This window comes from Tenrec ecaudatus, chromosome 4, assembly GCF_050624435.1.
Source record: "Tenrec ecaudatus isolate mTenEca1 chromosome 4, mTenEca1.hap1, whole genome shotgun sequence".
In the NCBI taxonomy this organism is placed as follows: Eukaryota; Metazoa; Chordata; class Mammalia; order Afrosoricida; family Tenrecidae; genus Tenrec; species Tenrec ecaudatus.
The window spans coordinates 73,369,405-73,393,540 of NC_134533.1; the positions used below are offsets into that span (position 1 = coordinate 73,369,405).

Here is a 24,136-nt window from a genome sequence, read left to right on the forward strand (position 1 = left end):
AGCAGTTTGGTGGGCTTGAACTGCCCACTTTGCACTTAGCAGCTTATCACGTAGCTTACACCAACCAGCAGGGCTCCTTGGAAACAGGGTATGTAGGGTAGAAACAAGAAGGGTGCTGACACACTGTAGGGACTGTGCAATCAAGGTCTTAATAATTTGTGTATAAATCACTGAATGTGAACCTAGATCACTGTGTAAGCTGTCACCTAAAACAAAAACACACAAAAATATCTTCAAGAGTTCAGAAGCCAATAATCAAATATTTCAGACTTTACCATAGGAGTTGGCTTTATCCCCACCAAAAACAATGTACCTCAACTATAAACAAAATTCACATTTTATTTAGATTGAAATAAACTGTACAAAATTGATTTTCGTCACCAAAAATACCATTAATATTTCCTGTAATATTCCTAAATAAACCACAAAGCATTTAATCTTGTAGGTTTTCCCAGGTTTTGCTTATAAACCAGGACGAGGCAGTGAATCTAGTCATGGAAAAGGCAAAAGAAAAAAGGGAATATCAGTTATGGCCATGGCCTGATTCTGGGTTGACCGTGAGAAGGTGTGTTCGGCAGACACCTGCTCACAAGTTGATGACATGTAGGCTCAGCAAAGGAATGTCCACAGCAGCAACTGGATGTGGAACAATGGAAAGCTCTTCCATTCGAACTTCAACTGTGACTTGTTCTTTTAAGTTCATTTGATAAAGATAAAATCTACATTGAGATGCTTGTCTGGGAGCTCAGTTTGTCTCACTGGAAATTCCTCCAATTGTCCAATACAAGTTCTTAACATTAACTCCCACTAAGTCAAACATTAGCCTTGAAATTCATTGTTACATTTGCTAAAATCATTCCCTACCCCTCCAGCACCTCCCCCCCAAAGTCTCTTTCTTGAAAGGACTGTAACATAACTGATCATTGGATCCAGTGATAAGAAATGTTTGTCTAAAGTGATTTTATTCAAACAATTGCAGAGGGCCACAAGAGATCACAAGAAACACTCCGGGCCACTTTCATGCTATCTTCTGGAAGAACAGATACCAGTACATCTTCAAAGAGGGGCTATTTTAAATAGGCAGATTCTCCGTGGTTAATGTACTCAATCAGAGGCTTACAGGCAAATCACTTATAATCAGTGATCAAGTGTGGCCTGCCCACAGCACACAGCTTTTCCTCCAAATGGCAAACATAAGGAAAAACACCAAAAACTAGCTGAAATAGTCTCTTAGGCATTTTCAGTGGTTTCTGAGTTACTTGTAGGAAGCTCGGATTTAGTTGTATAGAGTTTGATGTACGTGTCCACCATTAAATCCAGGTCGTGTTTTATATCAACATTTATGTTAAGCAAAGCCAAGTTACTTGACCTGTGGTCTGTCAAGGTGTTCCTCAGGTATGCTTTGAGACGCTTGCGCCCATTTTCACAGCGCTCACTCTCCACCTTCATCACAGGAAGGATGCACAGGACCTTCAGCAAAGCGTACACGTTAGGAAAGAACTTGATGTCCGGCAGATGCAGGGCTTCATAGATGGTGGATGGAAGCTCTATATCTTTACCTCGGTGTTTCCACTTAATTCTCCAACAATGAAGCTCTGCTGACAGCGTGTCAGGGTTGGGTAAGTCACTTCTGTACATGTCAGCATGGTGTTCCTCCGACGTATTGAATTTGAGCTGTCCCATGACAGAGGGGACCAGAGATAAGCATTTAAGAGCTTTGAGGTGCTGTTCTGAGAAGATATCTTTCAGTTCCTGAATTATGTGTTCCACAGCTGGGACACTGAGCGTTTCTTTATAGTAACTTTCAGAGGTGAGCTGAGAATCCAGGTTACCTTGCTGAGCTCTGCGGAATTTTCCAGGGAGTTTCATTTGAATATCAAGTTTGGTTGCCAAATTTGTGGCTTCTTCAAACCAAAATTCATGATAAACTTCAATATTTTCCATCACTTCATTCAGTGAATGCAGCACGGCAGTCAGGCTGCTGGCCGCAAAGAAGACGTCGGAGGTTTGCCCCTGGAGGTTTTTCCCAAAGGCTCTGGTAAAAGACAAGACGTTTTTAAGAACAACAATGGTAACAATAAAATCAAAGTCTGTTACTGCACTACAGAGTACAAATGCTCGGCCAGCTACACCGTTATTCCATCTGATGTGTGTGTCGTTATTTATGCCATCTAAACACAAAACAAGTGCTTGCAGGAGGTCCACGGAAATGTCAAAAGCATCGTGCCTGCCTGTCCATTGAGAGTGGCATATCTCCTTGAGCTCCTTGCCCCTTGCCTCATTGTTCTGAAACAGGACCGAAATCACATTGTCAAGCTCTAAAAGCAGTTGCGGTGATCGATGGAAGAAAGCACAAAGTTCCTCAATGGTTCCCAATGCAACAGACACTCCCATAACCGGTACGGATTTTGCCAACCATATATTTAAGGCACAGGAAGAGCAGAGTGTGTAGATGGCTTGAGGATATTTCTCTAAAAGTCTAGAAGCAACCACTTTCATCTTGGAAGAAAACCCACTGGACACGATGTAAGCCTGGCCGCGGCAGTACTCCATGTTCAGCCCCCACTTCTCAGTTATGGTGGTGTGAAATTTCACAGCCAGAATCTCTGCATCTGCTTCGTAAGGGAGGAAGCCCATGAATTCTTCTCTCAGGTTATGAGACTCATCGACAAACCTCACCAGCACGGGCAGGTGCTCCTCCCCAGCTATGTCCACCACGTCGTCGGTGATAATGGAGAAGAAGTGCGAGTCTCTCACTTCCCTGAGCGTTTCTTCCCGGATGCAGCTCTCGCAGATCTCTAGCATCTGTTTCTGCTGGCTTTTCGAACAGAACAGTGTGTTCACCGCTGTTGCCTCAAAGCGTTTTCTCAGCACCTCTTCCCCAGAGTTGATCCGGCACTCCAGCAGAGCTTGAAAGTTATCGGGAGTAAAAAGTCCTTCTGGGATTTCATCAGCCTCATGTCCATCCAGAGGTATGTTTTGTTTTCCCATCAGAATCAAAATTTCAAATAAGGATTTTAAGTATTCTTTGTTTTCCTTCTCCTCAAGGGTTAAAGGTAAGATGTCTTCATCCTGTTCGTCACCGCCTTCTTCTGCATTGAGGTTCTGGACATTGCTGTTGTTTGCTTCCTTGTGTTTTTGTTCCTGTTCGGAAGTTTCATCAACTGAAATATAAAGAAAGAATTAACTTTAGAAACCAGAATGTGTGCAACCACATAAAACCACACACACTAAATTTATGGTTGATTCAATATGTAAAGTCCACAAACTCATTCATTCAACATTTACTGGGGATCTACTGGCCCAGGCACTAGGACACAGAGATTAAAATAAGACATCACCATTTCCAGAGCAGCACAATCCTAATGAGTAAGACCAGGGCCAGGTGCTCCTTAATGCTCACAACTACTGGGCCAGCGGCTCTCCAGGTGTGGTCCCCAGACCAGCAGCATCAGGTCCACTTGGCAAATTCTTGGGCCCACCCAGGCCTACTAAATCAGAAACTCTGGGAGTCGGGCCCGGCAATCAGTAGCTGAAAAAGCCCCCCAGGGATTCTGAAGTGAGCTAGAGGCAGAAGCACTGGAATTATTATTAGTCAACCGACTGCCTTGAATTCAGGCTTTCTCTCCCAGTCTTTTTCATGGTACATTACCAAATAAATATTCCTTGCAGTAAAACAAAACAAAAAAGACACTGTAGTGGGGAGATCAACACTGAACAGATACATTTTAATACATGAAAATGCTGTTACAACAACTTATATAAATCTTAATAAATTTATGACACCTCATATACAATAACAGTCCATGCCCCAGGAAAAGAGGAGCAAGGAAATCGCTACAAAATATGCACCACATTAATTTTTCTTCAGGCAGGTGGAACATCAACGCTATTTGGTAAACGAGGACAGCAAGGTGCCCAAGGTCACAGATACAGTCAGGAGGATGGAGGTGATATTTAAATCCAAGCTTGTTTGGCTCCAGGGTCCGTGCTATGTCTTTTAAACTAATAAAATACAGATTCATGCAGCTTGTAGCACTGAAACATGAGGAATCTTAGCCTAGTCCCTCTGTCTTTGGGTAGGAAAACGGAGGTCCTGCAGGGTTAAGTGCCCTGCCCAGTCAGGCGGTTTAAAGTGGCAGACGAGAATCCTGGACTAGAATTCACATCTGAGGGATCATGGTACTGGTTCATGTAAGAGATTTGACAAGGCCACTAAGACTTGTGCATTCTCATGAGGAGGAGGAACATCGAGAAGATGCAATTCCTTTGGTAAGTACAAGGACAGGGAGAGCCCTTTCGACAGCAGGAAGAATTCCAGCAAAAGCACCAAGGTGAGAGAGGGAAGGAGGCTATCAGGCACAAGGCAAGTCTGACATGTCCATGAAATCCACATTTCCATGGATGCCAGGCTCTTCACCGTTTCTCCAGGTTCTGGCAAAGGCAGGGAGCACCCCTCAACTCAAATGTCACTGACATTAATTATCTACTTGTAGGTGGTGTGATCAGTTGCCACCCCAGTCCATTCTGACCCACTGAAACTCCATGTGGGTCAAGGAGAACTACACTATAGGACTTCGAAGCCATGACCTTTGAGGAGCACATCATCGGGCCAATATTTGGAGGTGCCTCTGGGTGGATTGCAATCATCCACCTCTTAGCTAAAGGAGAGAGCACATAACCATTTGTGCCACCAGGGACTGCGTTTTCATCAGATAGTATGTGTGCTGCACAACTTGGGAGGATTTTGCTTCCTGGGGGACATATGACAGTATCTGGAAACATTTCTGGTTGTTGCAACTTTGTGTGGGAGGTGCTAATGTCACCTGGTGGGTGGAAGCCAGAAATGCTAAGCATCCTCCAGTGCACAAGACAGTCCCCACAATGAAAAAGTACCCAGTCTACATTGTCTGCAATGCTGTGGGAGCTGGAAGTTTCTTTGAGGAAAATGTGACTACTTAAGAACCAAATTTGGAAAACACATAAACTGTAATAAAAAACTAGTAGGTGGAAACAAGGGCAACAGAAGAGATCTGTGCTTCGTTTGTCAAGACTCATGGCTTGTTGCGCCTCTGAAGGATTAAATGTCCTCGCATACGCAGAGCACTGACAAACGTGTTTGGCCTAGTCATGGCAGAGCTTTCTTCTGCTCTGAGGGGAGTCCAAAACAAAGGAGTCGGGTATAGCCAGGGGTGAGCTACAAGCCAAGAATTTGTAGCTTATCTTGGAAGCCTGTCACCCTGCTTCTCTCTCCCTTGTGCCCCTTTCTCTCCTTTTCATCCATTACCTCTCCCCTTCTAAATCCATAGGAGCCCTGGTGGCATATTGGGTTATGTATTGGGCTACTAACTGCAAGGTCAGCAGTTAGGCCTCACCAGTCACTTTGTTCCCATAAAGATGCAGTCTCAGAAACCCAAAGGAGCAGTTCTGCTTTCTCTTATGGAGTTTCTATGATCCAGAATCAACTCGATGGCAAGTTTTTTGTTTTGTTTTTCTCCCTCCTCTAATCAAGAACTAATTCTATTGTTTTGTTTTGGGAAAGGTGCTCATTATAGACAAGTCAAAAAGTATGAAGCAAAAAATAAGTTCCTCTCCTCTTGTGCATCCTTCCAGATAGGTACCTTCCAGACAGGTGTCCCGAGTTCCTGATCCCCACCTTCACTACCACTGTCTTAATTTAAGGCTGTTGGAGTATTGTTTGATGTGACAGCCTACATGGCCTCCTGCTCCCAGTCTCCCCTTTGTCATCCAGCACAGAATGCCTTACATGACCATGAACAGCACGTCCATACCAATGCCTACCTAGAAACCCCTCAAGGGTTCTCTGTTGTCGCCAGGCCACTACCCTGCAAGTCTGGCCCCTGTAGTTTCCTTCAGGCTCATTTTCTAACCACCAAAATAATTGTAATTCCCTAAAGGGGGAAAACAATAGTCCTTACCTCAGGGCTACTATAAGAATTAAATAAACTGATGTAATGACTTGGCTCACAGCAAGCATTCATAAAAGGTTATGATATTAATAATGGAAGTAGCAAATCAGGATGAGAACTATTGTAACTGAAGAGCACAACAGGCCTCATCCTGTAGTAACACAACCTGTCCATCAGCGACTGTAAGAAGTGCTCAGTGCCCACAGCACTTATTCCTTAGGCATTTGCCAAGAACTTCTTACGTACCATGAACTAAGTAGCTAGTCTTCTCTTACAGGGGCTGCACAGTGTGCCTGCCATACTGAGAGCGCTCGATGAGGGACAGAGGCCTCCTGTTAGGCCTGAGCATGCAGTGGCCCTCAGTAAAGACAAATGAACGGGCACCTCAATCTCACAGACAATTCCAGATCACAAGACAAAGCCTGCACACTCTCACATCCATTTTCAAGATGGCTTTTGGACACAGAACATATTTATTTGTCCTTACCAGATCAAAGCCTTTTTAAAGGCATTCAGAAGTTGAGCCATTAACACTATCACTTACTTTTTTTTTAATCACTTACTTTTTTTCTGTTTCAGTGTCCTGATTTCATCTTCACTCTAAATAAAGGGGGGAAAAAAAACCTTTGGGAAAACTGATCTCTTATATATTATCTTAGTGACTCACAAGTAAAAATCATATTTTGAGCCAAATTTAATTCTTCCAAGACCATACATTCTTTATGTGGAATATCTTCTTTAAACAGATGACAAAACCAGAGTGATTTACTAATTAACGCTAAGCTTGAAATAAATTACTACATGGAAAAGAACACATCGTTTAACTTACTGTATACCTCAATTATCATAACTTCAGGTAACAAGTATTTACTGGCTAATAAAAAGCATGAAAGCACAACATGGAAATTAAGGTCAAAGTCAAGAGGATACACATTGTCCATACTCCCTTCTCTAACCCTAGACATGTGGCTGCTGATGCCAGAACCTCACACAAAAGCTGAGAGAGGTCCCTTTGAAGCAAGTGGTGATCGAGTGTCAGCAGAGAAGTACAACAGAAACTCAGAGCAGAGTTGCTTAAACTGTGGGTTTCAGAAGGTCACATAAATGAATGCAGAGGTAGAGAAAAAGTTGGGTACAAAGTTTCTTAATGCGCAACAACCAAACAGTAATTCAAAAGCAAACTCACAAGGAATCTGAGGTGTTTCTGGCAAGAGTTTCCCTGGGGGTATCACATGCCTTGGTTCATAGCCACAGCCAAAAATATCACCAGTTAAGATATTATGCTTCACAATATTATCAAAAATTTTAATTAATTTAAAAGCTATGGTTGGTTTATATACTAATTGTACATACTTATATATCCTAGGTCATATAAAAATTTCTCAGGGGAAAATGGGTCATGTGTGGAAAATAAATATTTAAGAAGCTCTGACTTAGGAGAGACAAGTGGCACAAACAAGGAGGGTGTGTGTGTGTGTGTCCCCTAAGTTCCAATTATGCCCTTTTCTAGTTCTCTTATCTTGTTTAGCAACAGCTCACCCCATTACTATTCTGTGTAAGGAAAGCAGCCATGCTAGCTGGAGGCAGTTAAGGTACCTTCTGGGATGGCCCGGTGCTGACAAGAAACATTAACAAGCCAGCCAGCCCAGAACATCCCTCCCTCATCCTGAGAACTGCACAATATCAAGGATGGTCGATCTGGAAAAGGGTGTGCCTCCGTGACAAAAGCTCAGGCTCCCCGGGTACAGAGGAATTGGTGCCGCCTTCTGGGACATGTAACTAGGTAAGATTTGATGTGAAAGAATGTCACAGAAAAGTGGGCATCCACCTAGGAGGAGCTCAGGAAAATAAGTATAATTTGAGGGGTGGGTGGGATGGGGGAGAGGGAAGTGGTAGAATACCTAGGAATTTCTCAGCATTTACGATGTAAGACCTCAGAATGAAATGACTTCTAACATGCTGAACAGGCTGGATAAGAAACAATTCACATGTAGGTATAATTTAATGAAATATAAAATGTCAAAAATAGACAAACTCTGCTAAAAGCTTTGTGGGAGAAAGCTTATCTAAAAAGGAACAGACCCAATCTGGGACCAGAATTCATCAGCAACAATAGATGCAACAGAAATAAAAACAAAAACTAGAAAGGGTTAGTGTCACACAGACTGTACATATCCTCTATGAATCACTTGACACTTGAGACAAACAAACAAAACCAGAATGCCCTAAAATATAAACTCAAATCTGGAAACCAAAAATAATCCTATATTAAAGAAACAGGAGAAATGACAAAATACTTAAAGCTGATCATTAAAGGAACGCATGTTTAAAACTATGGGATGCTGCTAAAACAGATTTAAAGAGATAAGAATATACATATGCTATACATTTAAAAAGCTAGAAAAGAACCAACAAGTTTATCTCCCAAATCAAGAAGAAACCAATTAAATAACTAAAAATTACAGCAATCACTAAAAAACTAAATGCTAATTCTTTGGAAAAACCATTAAGATGATCATACAAAGTGTGCTTGACACAATTGACGTATGTATGGATTGTGGTAAGAGTTTATGAGCCCCAATAAAATGATTTTTAAAAAGATAATTATGCAAATAGAAAACATCAAACATTTGGAATTTCTAGGTATCAACACGAGAAAAAGAGTATGTGGCATTCAAAATCTTGCCACACCCACAAACCTTACATCCTTGATGGTCTTACCAAGATGACCTACCTCACTTTGAGCAGAGAGCTATCAACCTTATGTAATTTTCTTCTTAGGACATTGTAAGATAAAAAGGAGAGCTTACAGCTCATTTTTCTTAGGCAAATTAAACCTTGATATCACAACTAGATAAAGAGTATCTGAAAAGAAAGTTGTATGCCAATTACTTGCTAGCCACAAGGGTGGAGAAAGATGCGCTTTCTGCTCCGGTACTGATTGACAGCGGCATGTCTACGCTACTGGGCTGCTACGAGTCAGTATTTCCTCATCGACAGTGACTTTGGTTTTCTGTTTTTCAGATCATTTAGTGATAAAGCAATGTTCAAAATAAAATATTAAACAACAGAATCCAACAGTATATAAACACTTCACCATCAGGGTTCAAACGCATGTAGAGGTGGATGGCTCAACAACAGAAAATGCATTAACTGAAATTCACCATATTGTACACTAAAAATTTTGTTAACTTTTCTACTCCATGAAAGCATTTGGTAAGTTTAACCAGGTATGATGGAAACGGAATACTGAAACTAGAGGGGAAATGCCTTAACTTGGAAACAGCTGTCTAATAATACCAACAGTAAGGCGACAAGGCAAGTGTGCCGGCTGTGACATTAGTGATCTGCTGACAAGAGTGCTTGGGATTTTGACTAAACAATAAAAGAGGGAATAGAAAAAAATTCAAAAATGAAAAAAACAACAAAATATTACTTATATTTTTATAGGTATAACTAGCTACGTTAAAAAATCCAGGTTATTAATAAAGATGTTTTTTTCAAAATCACTGGACACATTCTGAGCCAGAATTGGCCTGTAATCTGTAACAAGAATCATAATATATGTACAAAGTAATCAAAGGAAGAATGTATACAATCTCTATTATTAAAGAACAACAAAACCGAAAAGTTTTCAAAGTTGTCACTTATGCTTCTAAAATTACTTGAATAGTCTTTTCAAGGGGCTGGTATTTAGTTTTGTCAATGATTGCTGCTACTTGTTAGCAACTCTGTTTCTTCTATCCATGGGTAATGCAAATTAATATGTAAAGATGTTAATTCAAAGCAGTTATAATAAAAATCTCAACAGAATTTCTAGGAAACGAGACAAATGACTCTCATGCAAGAATAAAGACCCCCTTGTGGCAAAACCTCTTTTGGAAAAGAAGTGCTACGAAACCCCCCTAATTGAAGGAATGCTGGCAGCACAGTGGGCTACGTGTTAGCGCTTGAGAGTAAGTTCTTTGATAAAGCCACGGCAATGGAGCAGTCTGCCACAGAGGTCCAATGACACAATGGACAGAGTATGTATGAAAGAGTTCCATGAGCTCTTTCTCTGAAGCCTCCTCATGAGTACGACACTTGGAATAAGACAAAAGGTGATCTTATCCCCGTGAGGCCAAGGATGTATGAATGACAAGAACTGCTAGGAAAACTAGATTCCATAAGGGGAAACATCCTACTGGGCACACACCACCTCCTAGATATGGAAGATAAAAAAGGAAAAGTATCTTTAGGCAACACATAGTAGGTAAACTGAAATGATATTTATTAAATACACTAACATGGATACAGATAGGAAGGAGAATGAGTATTGAGGAGAAAGCAGAGAAAATAATTTTAAAAAACAATATTGACAGAAAGCCATGAACAGAGAAGTCTGAGTAATTTTAGTTTGTACCAAAAAATAGGTTAAGTTTCAATCAGCTGATGTGAAGGATAAAAAAGGAATCTAAAAGCATGTATAAACAACGCTATAGAGAGGTCTGAAAGCTTTTCCTAAACCCTGTCAGTACTTCATGATAGAATCCTTGTTTCTTAACGTTTACATTTTCCCTTATGCTGACTTCCGGAAACACCCTTCCACTCCATCTTCCTTACTCCAGAAGAAAAGGTAACATGTTTTTTCTTCCCAAGAAGGGAATGAACAAGTGGCCAGTAATGAACCACGCTGGTCCAAGTAAACTTGAGGGCAATTTTCCCATTTAAATACTAAAACAAATGAATTGCTTACGTTTAACAATAACAAAAGCATTTTTTAACAATAACCAAAGCATTCATTTCCCCAAACAGTACCCTTGCTAGAGAGACTAACAACTTGGATCAACTTTAATACAAATGCATCCATATTTTATTTCAGGGCAGGGGTGAACTGAAAGCGCATAAACATACCAGTTCTTTTATTCGTTTTCTGTGTCTGCTATGTGGATTGTTCAGATGACTGGTCAGATCAAATATGGTTGGGATGGCGTTATCTCGCAGAACTGTCCTATAAGGACTCTGAAAAAGAAAAGCGGTCATAAGAGAGGTTCCTAAGCATGTGTTATACATAAATCTAAGTCTGTGCGAATGATTTCCACAGCACTCTTGCAGAATTCGAAATCAGTTCAAGCGGGTCTCTTTTTGCATTCCCTCTTCTGGCAAATTATAAATTAAGGAATCGAATTGACGGTAGGCATGAAAAACAAAGCGTACTTGTATTCTGCACGTAATGTATTTCTAAAACAGACTCCCAGCGATTGTGTCTGGGGTGTCCTTTTTGAGCTCATCCGATGAATAGCTGGCACCAAGTCTCCTGAAGTGACCAGCCCTCTCCAGTGTCTACAGCAATGTTCCCCTCCTTTATGAAAGACGACTAGACTAGTCCCTGGGGCCCAGGAACAAGTTCAAGTTATACCAGTGGCTCCCTATAGAAGATCCTGGTCAGATTATTTTCCCCTCTGGACCTCAGTTTCCTATTCTGAGTAACATTCAGATGCTGAATTAGCTCCTTTCATAAAATGAAATTATTCACATCCTCAGGATTATAAGACGGGTCTTCAAAAAGTTCGTGGAAAATGGAATGACATAAACAGTATTTTTCCAAGAACTTTTTCACACCCCGTGCAATGGCACCGCTGGCTTTTTAAATTAACACTTGGACTGAAGTTGATGGTACTGAGTCTGATGGGTTGGTTAAGATTTTTAACACATATTACAGAACTTCTAAAATAAAATTTGATTCGTGCACCACCTTACGCCATCTCTTATACTGGAAGTGATCTACATAACCATAGTGTTGTAAACAGTAAAGGAGGTATTTTTCTAAATTCTGTTCCACTTTGAATTATCTTATCTTTAAAGGATGACCATTTTCTACTCTGATCCAACTGGGCTAGAGGCGGGATACACTTAGTGACAGTCTGCCACAGCCCATCCTGAGACAGCCAGGTCATGACAAGTATATTATTAAAACAGAGAAGCAATTGGCTAACTGCAAGTATGGTTTCCCTGGCTAGTCCAAAGAAGCCGTTTCTTCCATTTCTTCCTGGATCTTCACAGATCACAGGCAGAGGACACTGTGTCGGTGTTTCTTGAAGCAGTGACTATTTCATGACTGACTACTAAGAAGCATGTTCAAGGACTGTGCCAAACAGTCACAACTCCAAAATGTTCTCACCTGGGAGCAGAAGTTGGCAGACACAGGGAAAACATCGACATGGTATTAGCTGCCATCCAGGGAACCCTGACTGTTGGGAAGTCTTTGTTTGCAAAGTGTCAGTGCCTTATAAGGTTTTCAACGTGATGACCTTTCAGAAGCAAATGGACAGGCCTGCCATCCAAGATGCCTCTGGATAGGCCAAGATTGCCAACCTTTAGCTAACTTAAGCACTCACACCAATATCCAGATATCTAAAGAAATAAAACACACTACCTTTGAGCTTTATTTGCAAATAATAAATTAGTTTTTCTAAATAGAACATACTTTCTTAGGTTTTACCCAGAATTGTTATACATATTTGGGAAGAATTTCTCTTTAGATTTAATATGTTTCAGGCTAATTGCATGCCTCATACAAAACAAAGAAAATCTGGTTTCTTAATGACTGACTCTAAGCTTCTAGAACTGGGCCAATAGTCCTGAGCCTACTGGGGAGTTTGAATTGATTAAGCAGACACACATTATATTGAAGAGAGAAAAACTATAATAATCAAAGCTTCCAACCATTCAAACTGCAAAAATATCTTAAAAATAAGCAAACACAACATAGTTAATTCTTGATACTTTGACAACTACAGTCAGGTGTCATTTAATGTCCACAATATGTTCTGAGAAATAAAACAGTATGTGGTTTGGATGTTGTATGTATGACCATCATATTACACAGGCGTACTTCAGATTAGCTCCATTCCCGAGTCTGTCTTTGAGCCAAATGTGTATGAAAGTTGGAATGTGTAGGCACAGTTTGTATCTAACATCACCAGTCAAACGCTTATCTCAATCTACGGATACCCCCTCCTTAGATGTGCACACAGTAGTGCTAGTTTTTGTGATCAACCACTGTCTCCATTTGCTTTGCAGGGGTTGGGACCCCTGTTGGCTAGGCAGCTGGACACTACTTGAACCGAGGCCAGGTCACACATGACTGCATTCAAGAGGAGGGGATGGGTAAAACATTCTAACAAGTTCTTAAAAATAAAATTAATAATATGCTCAGCACAAATAACACGCAAAGATATTACAAACCAGAAAATGGAATACATAAACTTGTAAGTATTCGAATTTTATAAATATTTATTTGTAAGTACACACCTCAAAAAGGCTATCTTCAATTTATATGAATGATCATTTTAACTCAGTATAAAAATTAGATCATAAATTGCTGAATTCAGATTTGAAAATATTTCTACACTGGTATCAAAACTAAAGTATTTGGCTGTGGTTAAGGTAGTCATGAATGCTTACTGAAGGGATCTTAAATGCCCAACAAATGAGGTAAAAGCAGTTTCAAGATGTGGACACAGCTACCAAGTAAGCCAACTTTTTACAGCGGCACCTTCTACAGACATGTGTAGAAAGAATGATTTCTTACATTTGGATTAACTTATTCCAAATTAAAAAAATGATTTGGAATTTTTCAACAAGAGCTTATCTTTCTATTCTACACTCAGTCTAAAGGAAATAAGAGTGAACTACACATTTTAAATTTCCTGTACTAATCTCACAGTAATCATCTAGTTGAGAGACCATACTTACTATTAAGATACAAACGGAAAAATACACATGGCTTGTATATTTTAAACTAATAAATTGGGATATTTTTACTAAGTATCAAAAGTAGTTTGCCTTAGAAACATATGAAATCCCTTATTTTGCTCTCATTTCCATCTTAACAAACAAGGCAAAATATCCCTCAAATCTTCATGATTAAATTTTTGAACCGGAATTGGCTCACCTCCCAGTGACTTCACAAGTATCTGCTTCAATTAATTTTGATAAAATAACCCAATCATTCTTTAGTTTTCTGATGCCTCTGCAAAATGTATCTGAAAAAAATATCAAAATAAATTGCTGCACAGTAGTGTACCTTCTACAAGTCAAGTTTATGTCGACCCACTATCTGAGAAGAAACAGCAGTTCGAGCTAAGGAGACTAGTAGACTCTGTTGGACAAAACTGCCTTCCTCGTTATTAAAGGCTCTCAAGTTTAGTTTGAGTCAAATCTGTCCTAGTTATGCCTTTTAGGAATCGGAGCACTAACAGAATCAGAGAGGATTAAAAATCTTGGACATCTCATATATTGTTTGGTCTAACTGCCTCATCAGAAACTGGGGCCCAGAGAGGGGAAGTAACTTGGCCAAGTTCATTTACCAGCAGTCAGGTGGAGAATTACATGTTTTGATTTAAAATTATAAATTACAAATGGAAAAACCATATACCACATATACTCGTATATAAGCCGAGTTTTTCAGCACATTTTAATGAGGTTTTGATGAAAAATTAGGTACTTTGGCTGATATTCAGGTTGGCTTATACACGAGTACATACGGTATCTTTCCACATTATGTGGATGGCTTGTTCCCTGGTGTGACATGTAGTGCATAAAATTTAAGGATTGGTTCTAAATAACTTTTTAAATTCCAAAAAAGAAAACAAAGATCTTCATTCTTAAATTAAGATGTCACTTATTAAAAAAGCTCTAGAGACACTATAACACTGTATTTACCCTCCAAATTACACACTTTTATAATCATCCAAAAATTTCAGAAGGCTACACAGAAGTTTTAACTTGGTTGGTTACTTCTGGTGAGCAGGAATGGCTATGAGGAGCAGAGTGGCTAAAACAAAAACAAAACAGGGTAAGCACACAAAAGATATAATTCGGTTTAGATTTGTCTTATTTATGAAAAAAATGTAGGATATAGGAATACCTTCCAACATTAAGAAATAAACGCGTTTCCAACCTGAGACTGAATGAGAAAATGAGAGGGGAAACACTACCCAAGCACTCTATTACTTACAGTTCGACAGATCATCGAGGTCTCAAAGTGTTTGGCACATAACCGATAATGCTTATTAAGCTGGTCGGGTGTCTTATCTTCTAAGTCGGCTCTTCTACAATTCTCCACCCACTTCTGGCATCTATAAATACAACCAAAACATTAGAATGGAATATGAGCTCCACACTGAAACTTTAGCATTCAGTTTGAAGGCAAATACCTATCATGACCAACGGGTCTCTGCCTCCTGCCACCCAAGAACAGAATGTGGAGGAGCTGATTAGTAACAAGATGAGAACTGAGAGAGATCTCAGAAACTCTTTAGGACAAACCATTCAATTGCAGACAAGGTTACAAAGTAGTACAGGTCTTTTTATGAAGATGGCTCCAAAGGTGAAGAAGAAAGCCCCTTACCCTCCCAAAACTGAAGGCAAAGATGTTGAAAGCCAAGAAGGCCATGTTGAAAGGCGTCCACAGCCCCCACCCCCATAAAAAGAAGAGCTGCCCACCTTCCAGTGGCCCATGACACAGAGGTTAAGAAGCAGCCCAGATATCCTCAGAAGTGCATCCCCAGGAGAAACAAGCTTGGCTACTGTGCCTTCATTAAGTTCCCCTTGACCACGGAGCCAGCCAGAACAACACACTGTGGGTCACTGTGGATGTCAAGGATGTTCTGTTGGCACCAGATCGAAGAGGTAGGGAGGAAACTCTAAGACACTGTCACAGCCAAGGGTAACACCTTCACCAGGCCTGATGGAGAGAAGGCATATGTCCAACTGGCTCCTAACTATGATGCTTTAGAGCAGTGGTTCTCAACCTTCTTAATGCCATGACCCTTGAATACAGTTCCTCATGTTGTGGTGACCCCCAACCACAAAATTATTTTCGATGCTACTTCATAAGTATAATTTTGCTACTCTTATGATTTGGGCAACCCCTGTGAAAGGGTTATTCAACCGCCAAAGGGGTCATGATCCACAGGTTGAGAACTGCTGCTTTAGATGATGTCAATAAAATTGGGATTATCTAAACTAAGTTCAGCTGGCTAATTCTAAATACATACTTATTTAATACATACAATTCCAAAAAAAAGTAATGTCGGAAACCAGCAGTAAAGCCAGAACTTGAACTAGTCTAACCCCCAGGACATTCTATCAGAGAGGACTCAATCGTTGGCAAACAAGTAAAAAGTTGCACAACCATGGGGCCAGTAGCCCAATATCACCCTCAGAAAAACAATTTATTTGAAACAGCATTGTCATTGTGTAAACAAGTTTTATAGAATGAAGTCTACACTCCTTACCCTTATTATACATGTGATTCATGATCTACATATATACAAAGCCTAAAGTGCAAGCGCCATGGATTCTATATAATGTAGAACACAGCAAGTGTTGAAATTACATGAGAAAACCCAAGCCTTCTTGGTGCTTATATATCTTCTGGGGAAAAAAATACTGCTCACTCAACACTAGGAGCCAGACAGTGTTCTAAATCCTTTCCATGTTGCTGATATCGTTGCAAGTTGTCATGTTTATTCAGACTCATTGAGTGCTCGTGTGACAGAGCAGAACCGCACTGCCTCACAGGGCTTCCCAGGATGAAGTCTATGGAAGCAGAGCTCCAGGCCTTTATCACATGGAGCCACTGGCTGCATCTGAATACCACCAAGCTTTCAGTTAGCAGCCAGCTGTTTAATCATCGCAGGCACCACGAGGGCTGTCCTTTCCATAGGAGGGCACTGTCATCATCCCCTTGCACACGAAGGGGACACAGAGATCAGTCATTCGCAATGGTCACAACCATGTCTTTCCTTCACTCGAGTTTTAAGAAGCATAAAAGCCTACCACAGAGAGAGTGCCACAAATTGAAAACATATTCATTTTATAATTATATCACAGTATATACTTGTCTTAACATTCCTCTCCGTCCCTACGCACATCATCCTGAAAATACCCTCTACTCTAAATAGGGAAAATCTTGGTGAAATGTTAAGATTCTCAAACCTTGATCCCTTCATAGAGGGGTTTAGGAGAGGAGATGGGTTAATTAGGGTACGAGGTAGTACCGATGAACACAGCTTTCCCCCAGATCCTGGATGCTTCCTCCCCCCAACTACTATGATCCGAATTCTACCTTGCAGGGCTGGATAGGGCAGAGGTTATACACTGGTACATATGAGGGCCGGAGGCACAGGGAATTTAGGGTGGATGATACCTTCAGGACCAATGGTGTGAGGGGCGATGCTGGGAGAGTGGAGGGTGAGTGCATTGGAAAGGGGGAACTGATTACAAGGATCCACATGTGACCTCCTCCCTGGGAGAGGGACGGCAGAGAAGGGGTGGAAGGGAGACTCCGGATAGGGCAAGATATGACAAAATAACGAGGTATAATTTACCAAGGGCACATGAGGGAGTGGGGAGCGGGGAGGGAGGGGAAAAAAAAAGAGGACTTGATGCAAAGGGCTTAAGTGGAGAGCAAATGCTTTGAGAATGATTGGGGCAGGGAATGTATGGATGTGCTTTATACAATTGATGTATGTATATGTATGGACTGTGATAAGAGTTGTATGAGCCCCTAATAAAATGTAAAAAAATAAAAGAGAAAAAAAAGAAAATGATTAGGGCAAAGAATGTACAGATGTGCTTTATACAATTGATGTATGTATATGTATGGACTGTGATAAGAGTTGTATGAGCCCCTAATAAATTGTTTTAAAAAAACAAATAAATAAAAAATTTTTAAAAAGATTCTCAAGCCTAAACTTAAAACACATCCACACTGTACAGCATTGCATTTCATCAAGAGATATTACTGCACACAGTACTGCTGCCAAAGACATCTACACCTTAATCATACTGTTACTCAGTTGTACATTATGGTTACATTTCAACCTTCAATAGCCAAGAATTTTGCATAAAAACTGTCTATAAAATACTTTGCATCCTGTTGCAGTTAAGTTTGTTTCATAATACTGAAATCTGAGGACCTTCTACACAGAACCCTTTATCTTCCCGAGTATCTCTAGACTAAGTTAGCATTGCTTTCTCCCATCAATAGCAACTCAGACTCAAGCAATCAAGAACTGATTGAGCAGAGAGACCACTTCTCAAAACCCCATGTATTATTATACCTTCCATATCAAACACCTAGGGATAAACACAGCAAACGATGTGCAAGACTTCCAGTTTTAAAGAGATACTTAAGTAAATGGAGGGATATACAAGTTCATGGATTGGAATCTGAATTTTAAAGACATAATTTCCCCCAAAAAATTCATTTGCTGATTCAATACAATCACAATCCCAACAAGTTCTTTTGTGTGAGGAGACAGAGACAGATATGAATGGCAAGATGATTCTAAAGCTTTTTAAAGAGTTTTATTGCCATATAACGTATGTACCATACAATTCAATGGTTTAAGTATGTTTAAAAAAGTTGTATAATCATCTCACAATCAATTTTAGAACATTTTCTTCATTCTAGAAATTTTTATATGTAAATTCAAAGGACAACGAATAGCCAAGGCAATTTTAGAAAAAAACAAACAAACAAACAAACAAGGAAGTTGGGAGCTAGGGCTCTTCCCTGTGACCCGTCTGTGAGGGGATGTCTAATTGTCTACAGATAGGCATTGGGTCTCCACTCCATTCCCACCCACCCCCATTCAACTTGGGTATGGTTTTGTTCTGGGTCTTAGATGCCTGATACCCAATCCCATCGACACCTCATGATCACACAGGCTGGTGTGCTTCTTCCATGTGGGCTTTGTTGTTTCTCAGCTAGATTGCCGCCGCCTGTTTATCTTCAAGCCTTTAAGACTCCAGACACTGTATCTTTGATAGCCAGGCACCATCAGCTTTCTTCACATTTGCTTATGCATGCATTTTGTCATCAGCAATCGTGTAAGGAAGGTGAGCATGCCTGATTGTTAGAACAAAGTGTTCTTGTGGTAAGGGAGTACTTGAGTCGAGGCCCAATGTCCATCTGCAACCTTAATTCTTAACATACAGATATGGCCACTTTGGGTTTTATCTATCAATGTTTGCCATACTAAAAAGTAGTTATTAATTCACTAAAAAGACAATCACATTGTACATCGACACCAATAACACATTAGTGAGTGGCTATGTATTTCCAAAGCAAGCAAACAAAAAATATAGTGGGAATAGTACTGTTTTCCATTTTTAAAAATCTCTTTAAAAATCTGGCTAAATAAAAGTCTCACATCAGTTTCTGCATTTAATCTGTTCCCATACAGTTTCTTTGGCTGAAGAAAATCTTGCTTCACACTGGTATGTAATTGAAAAGGTTATTAAAATATTCTGTACAATTGTGTTCTTTGATATCACACCATAGCTCCAGAGCAGGGATTTCTTAAAGATTAAAGGGATTTCTTAAAGTTGCAATGTAGACCCTGAAATCAAGTCAATGGATATTTCTTACTCTGTTACATTTAAAATCTATCCACCAGTCTTTGTAAAGCCGTGGAAAATACTGGACCGTGTACGCACTCACAGAATGTAATCTCCTAGAGGGCAGGAGCTTTGTTTATCGTTCAACTGTTGCCCAACCCACTCAGAATGATGCTTACTTATCACATAGTTCTCAAACAAAACTCACTGCCATCGAGTGAGTGCCCGACTGGCCTTCAATACTTGCTTAACTAATAAACAGCTATATTACAATCTTCTGTTTACATAAGAGTATCTGTCCCCACGGGCTGTGAGCTACCCGACGAAGGCAGAAGCACTCATTCAATACCTCTGAATTCCCAGTCCCTAACTTGAGCGCTCGGCATAGAAGAGCCCACAGGTTTCAAATGTGAATCAACCAGAGGCCCATCCACTATCCTCCACCTTTCTACCAGTCCCTACAGATCGAATCAAATCGTGTCGATTTCCCCGTGGAAGGGGTTTCCATGCCAATTCCCACGCTCTCGCGCGCAATCTCCGTTATCCCCAATAATAACCGACTAGGGAGATGCTGTGATGGTCAGCGCTAGCATCTGAATCGTGCTAAGAGGCGGGTGTAGTTGTAACTTGACTTGAGATCAAAGCAGGCGGCTGAACTCCAAACAAAAACACTGGGTTGGCAAGGAACGCAAAGGTTCCCGGCGACTGCATCCCAAGGCTGAGGGCCGCTTTTGACAGGTGAGGAAACTAAAGCCCAGAGAAGAAAAACGACTTGCCCGCGACCACGGCGCATACTAAACGGGGAGAAACCCACCGAACGCGGACCTGGCAAGCCAGTCCATTTGCTCCTTTTTTGTGCGTCCCCCGGGTGGTGCCCTCAGCGCCCAGCCCCCGCGGGCGCACGTGCTCCGAGGTCCCAGCAGCCCACCCGCCCGCCCAGTCCCCGCAGCCACTTCCCCACCTGGGTCCAAGGCTGAGGTCGACGCCAGCGCACCGACTCCTACGGCCCCCAGGCCGCCACCTAGCCCGGCCGGCGGTTGGGAGCGCGCACCGGGACCAGGGCTCCGAGGCCGCCGCTTACCTTGCCGGATCCCGCGGGAACCTGAAGAAGGCCAGATCGGACTGCGTGCTCTTCCGCGTGCAGTTGGGGGCAGCGCAGAAGTTCGGCATCGTCGCCCGCCCGCCCGCCGGCCGGCCGGCCGGGCTCTCCCCTCCCCGCCTCTTCAGGGCAGCCCGCCCGCCCGTCGGGGCCGGGGAGGGGAGCCGGGCCGGCCGGCCGGCTCGGCAGGGCCGGCGCGCCGAGGGGAGGGGCGGCGGACGAGAAGCCGCGAGGGGCAGGAGGGGCGCCGCGGTCCGAGGCCGAGCTGGGGACGCGGCTCCACAGTGCTGTGAGCGGCCGGGAGGATTTACCGCCGCCGCCGGTGCACCTCCCGCCCGCCCGGGACGCTGCCGCCTCCTTCCCACAATGCACCCTGGCGCCCGGGGGTGCCCTCTCTTCCCTCCACCTTCCTTCCCCGCCCACTCCTTTCCGCCGACTTCGCCTCAAGCGGGCACGCGCAAAGAAGCGCGCCGGCCCCGGGCGGGGCGGGGCGGGGGCGGGGCCTGGCGGGACTGCCGCAGTGCGCCTGCGCAAAGCAGCGTTCGCGAAGGGCGGGGATCGCGCTGCGGGGCGCCCCTCGGGAGCGCTGGGCCGGCGGTTGCCCGCTGAGGAGCTTGGGTCGGTTTGGCGAGCGCGGCTTTCTGCGGATCTGGGGCCAGCTTGCACGCCACGCCACCGTTACACCCCTTGCTGGTTTAAGAGGTCGCCACTTGGGCTTCCGTTGCAGAAGTCACCGTAGTTTTGTAAGGGCCGCGGAAACGGGAGGACCCCGCGGGGTGGGGACGACACGGCGGACTGGCTGGCCAGGCAGAGCTGCGGGCACGGGTTGGCCGCAAACGTAGAGAATTTCATTTTTCACAGCTCTTGAGCTTCTCAAGGCAATCCTTTCGCGGCCTCGCCTGGACGCCGAGAGGCAAAAACTTGGAAAAAAAGTAGTGAACTCTGGTTGTACAGCGTTAGAGGTAATTTTCCTGTGAGGCTTTCCGAGGAGCCAGGCCAGCGACCTGACCCAACTGCCCACTCCCCACCCTCCCCAGCCGTGGCCTGGCATCCGTGTGTTTTGCGGAAGTGCCAAAATGAGTGACCGCTATTTAGAACAAAGGATTAGCATCAAATTTTGCGTGAAGTTGCACAAGTCTGCAAGCGAGACGCACCACCTTTTAAAAGCAGCTTACGGCGACGGAGTCATGTCCCGAGCCAGGGTTTTTGACTGGCACAAAAGGTTTAAAGAAGGGCGGGAAGATGTTCGAGACGACGCACGGAGCGGGCGGCCCGTCACGCACCGGACCGCGAAAATATCCAGAAGGTCAAGGAGTTGGCCTGTTCCAACCGGCTGTTAACGGTGAGGATGATGGCCGAAGAGTTGAATTTGGATAAAGAAACGGTTAGACTTATTCTGAAAGAAAACTTGAACATGAAGCAAGTGTCTGCAAAGGCGGTGCCAGGTGGTTTGAAGGATGAGCGCAGACCCCGAAAACCGGACTTTCCGTGCGATCTCTCAAAGGGAGAGAGGGAAATTAGCTCATCTGTGAGGGGAAAGGTGACAGGTCCTGAAACGTGGAGTCATCTCCTGAGGGAGGCAGATCGGGAAATGCCTCTGCCAGCCTCCCATTCCAGAACCCAGTCCTCTGCCAGCCAGCTGTTTCTGCCGGCGTCTCCTTCTAGAAGGCTGGCCTCCAGGGTAGTCCAGGATTGGCTCCCACCATGGTGAACCTGAGCTCAGAAGCTCCCTGTATCTTAAAGCACCTCCTGTTGATCAGCTAGTATGTCTTATCTACCACTCCCGCCTCTGTGCCACGCCTCCCTAGTTATTCTTTGCTGCACTGCGGGACCACCCTCCTTGCTGTTCTCCACAACTTTGAAGAACTCTTGGCTGTTGTCTTCAGGCACTTAGATGTTCTTTGCTTGACGCTTAGATGTTCTTTGATTGACTGCCCAGACCTTAGCGTATCTGAGGCTGTCTTATCCCTTGGTTCTCAACATGTGCTTCAGGGAATCCTGCCACCGAGAGGTGGGGGCAGGACCCTGGAGTGTGTCTCTCTGTGCCCAGGGAGACGTGCTCTTCTAAGAGGACCACCGAGGAGGTCTACCGCTCCAGCCTGCTTTGCAGGCAGGGTTTGAGGTATGGTACCGGAAGCGGTAGCATGCTGACATATGAGCTGTATCTGGCCTACATGCCTTAGTGGGAGCCCCTCAGAACAGGAGTTGGCCGCCAGTGCTAATCTACTCAGAGATCCTCCCCCTCCCTGGAAATCTGGGTGTGTTGCTTGGGACGCTGCACTCATTTGGGCATCCCCTTGTTCAAGAAGAGAATTTGACCCTAGGAAATATAAACCAAGGAACTGGGCCTAGACTGATGTGGGAAGAAGGGTGGGTAGGTGACACGCTAGACCCTGAATTAAGGGCTTTCACTGCCGATGTACTGGTTCCCACATAGCAGCCTGCTCATAGTGACTAACATCTAGATTGCCAGGTTTTCTGCTACTCTAGGGCATGCTGAGTGCTTATGATTTGAAGTCATGAAACATGATCACCGAGGTCTAGGTACACTTAACAGATGATGCAGTGATCCTCACACTGGGTCTATAAAGAAAGGTGAGTCTTAGACAAGGGTTGAGGACATTTGGGAAAGTTTTCCAGGTAAATGGAAGAGCATGAGGATTTGGACCCTTGTCCAGCCTTGACATTACTGGCTGAAATTTCATATTTGAAAGTCAGAAAAGGAAATAATGGCGTGACAGGTAAGCTATTTGGGATCCTTTGCATCCTCTTCTTTGTCCCTCAACTCTGCCAGGAGTTTATAAATTGGCTTCCCCTGAGTCTGTGGCTAAGTTATTAATCATCTGCATATTTGATTACCTAACTTTCCTGTTGAACCAAAAGAGCAGTCTCTGTAACTTCAAACTCCCCTTTCTTTGTCTCTCCTCTCTGCTTCTGCAGAACTTTTCCCAAAGTGGGTGTCAGGCAACAGCACATAGACTGGAAACATCTCAGTAAGCCTGGGGGCGGGGGGGGGGGGACACCAGCATTTGAGTCAGTTTCTCCTTATGTTTTACCCAAGGATTTTTACATAACAGCCACTCCTATTGTTTAATGAAGAAGTAAACAATATTGGTAGATAATGGAGGCTTAACAATTCAGTTATAGTTCTGTTCTTTCATTATGTACTTTTTGAAAAATTAGGAGTTTTGAGATAACACTTGCCAGTTTTGAGGTAACCTGAAAGCTGCATGTTGCCCCACAGATAAAACATACTGTGCAAGAAAATTATTAAACCAAGCAACAGCTTCCACCTTCTTAACAATCTCTAGATACTCTGTTTCATGATCATGAGGTCTTCCCCTAGTAAGCTGGCGCACTCGGGACATTGCCTGTCAGGAACAAAGCACACACAGCTTTTACAGCTTCATCGCTGGACTTCATATTAACCCTTTCGGGAGCCTGCAGCAATTGTTGCACATTGTACGCTCCTGGCCTCAGATCAGAATCTGATAGCAGCATCTACAGGTATTATCCTCAACTTGTAACGAGAGATCCCGGGAGAACTTATTTCGGGTTTTCTATTCCAGTCCTGTGAACAGGGCTGGAGTGACCCTGTCAGAGATAATTGGACCAAGGTTTGTCCTGGAATGAAGCAATGTTGACCCAGACCGGTTTTGGATGTAGAGCAGTGGAATCAATGTGAATTCAACTTTTTCCAAGTGGCTATCCT

General features: G+C 43.0%; 2 protein-coding genes across 3 annotated transcripts; one reads left to right on the forward strand and one right to left on the reverse strand.

The window, feature by feature from the left end:
* Nucleotides 1–339: 339 nt before the first annotated feature.
* Nucleotides 340–20,611, reverse strand: THAP12 (THAP domain containing 12). Of its 2 annotated transcripts, none has more exons than XM_075546299.1 (5): nt 20,407–20,611; nt 14,932–15,052; nt 10,824–10,931; nt 6,494–6,530; nt 340–3,164 (listed from the first exon to the last, which is right to left on the reverse strand). In XM_075546299.1, the coding sequence occupies exons 1-5, from the start codon at nt 20,493–20,495 to the stop codon at nt 1,231–1,233; spliced, it is 2,289 nt and encodes a 762-aa protein (XP_075402414.1). In that variant the 5' UTR covers nt 20,496–20,611; the 3' UTR covers nt 340–1,230. The 2 variants fall into 2 exon arrangements, with proteins under 2 accessions (XP_075402414.1, XP_075402415.1); XM_075546300.1 differs by lacking the exon at nt 20,407–20,611 and adding an exon at nt 15,420–15,558.
* A 371-nt stretch (nt 20,612–20,982) lies between these two features.
* On the forward strand, nt 20,983–23,425 carry GVQW3 (GVQW motif containing 3). The gene is given in 2 exon segments (XM_075548673.1): nt 20,983–21,711; nt 21,714–23,425. Coding segments are annotated over 2 exon segments (633 nt in total). The 5' UTR covers nt 20,983–21,500; the 3' UTR covers nt 22,136–23,425.
* Nucleotides 23,426–24,136: the final 711 nt, after the last annotated feature.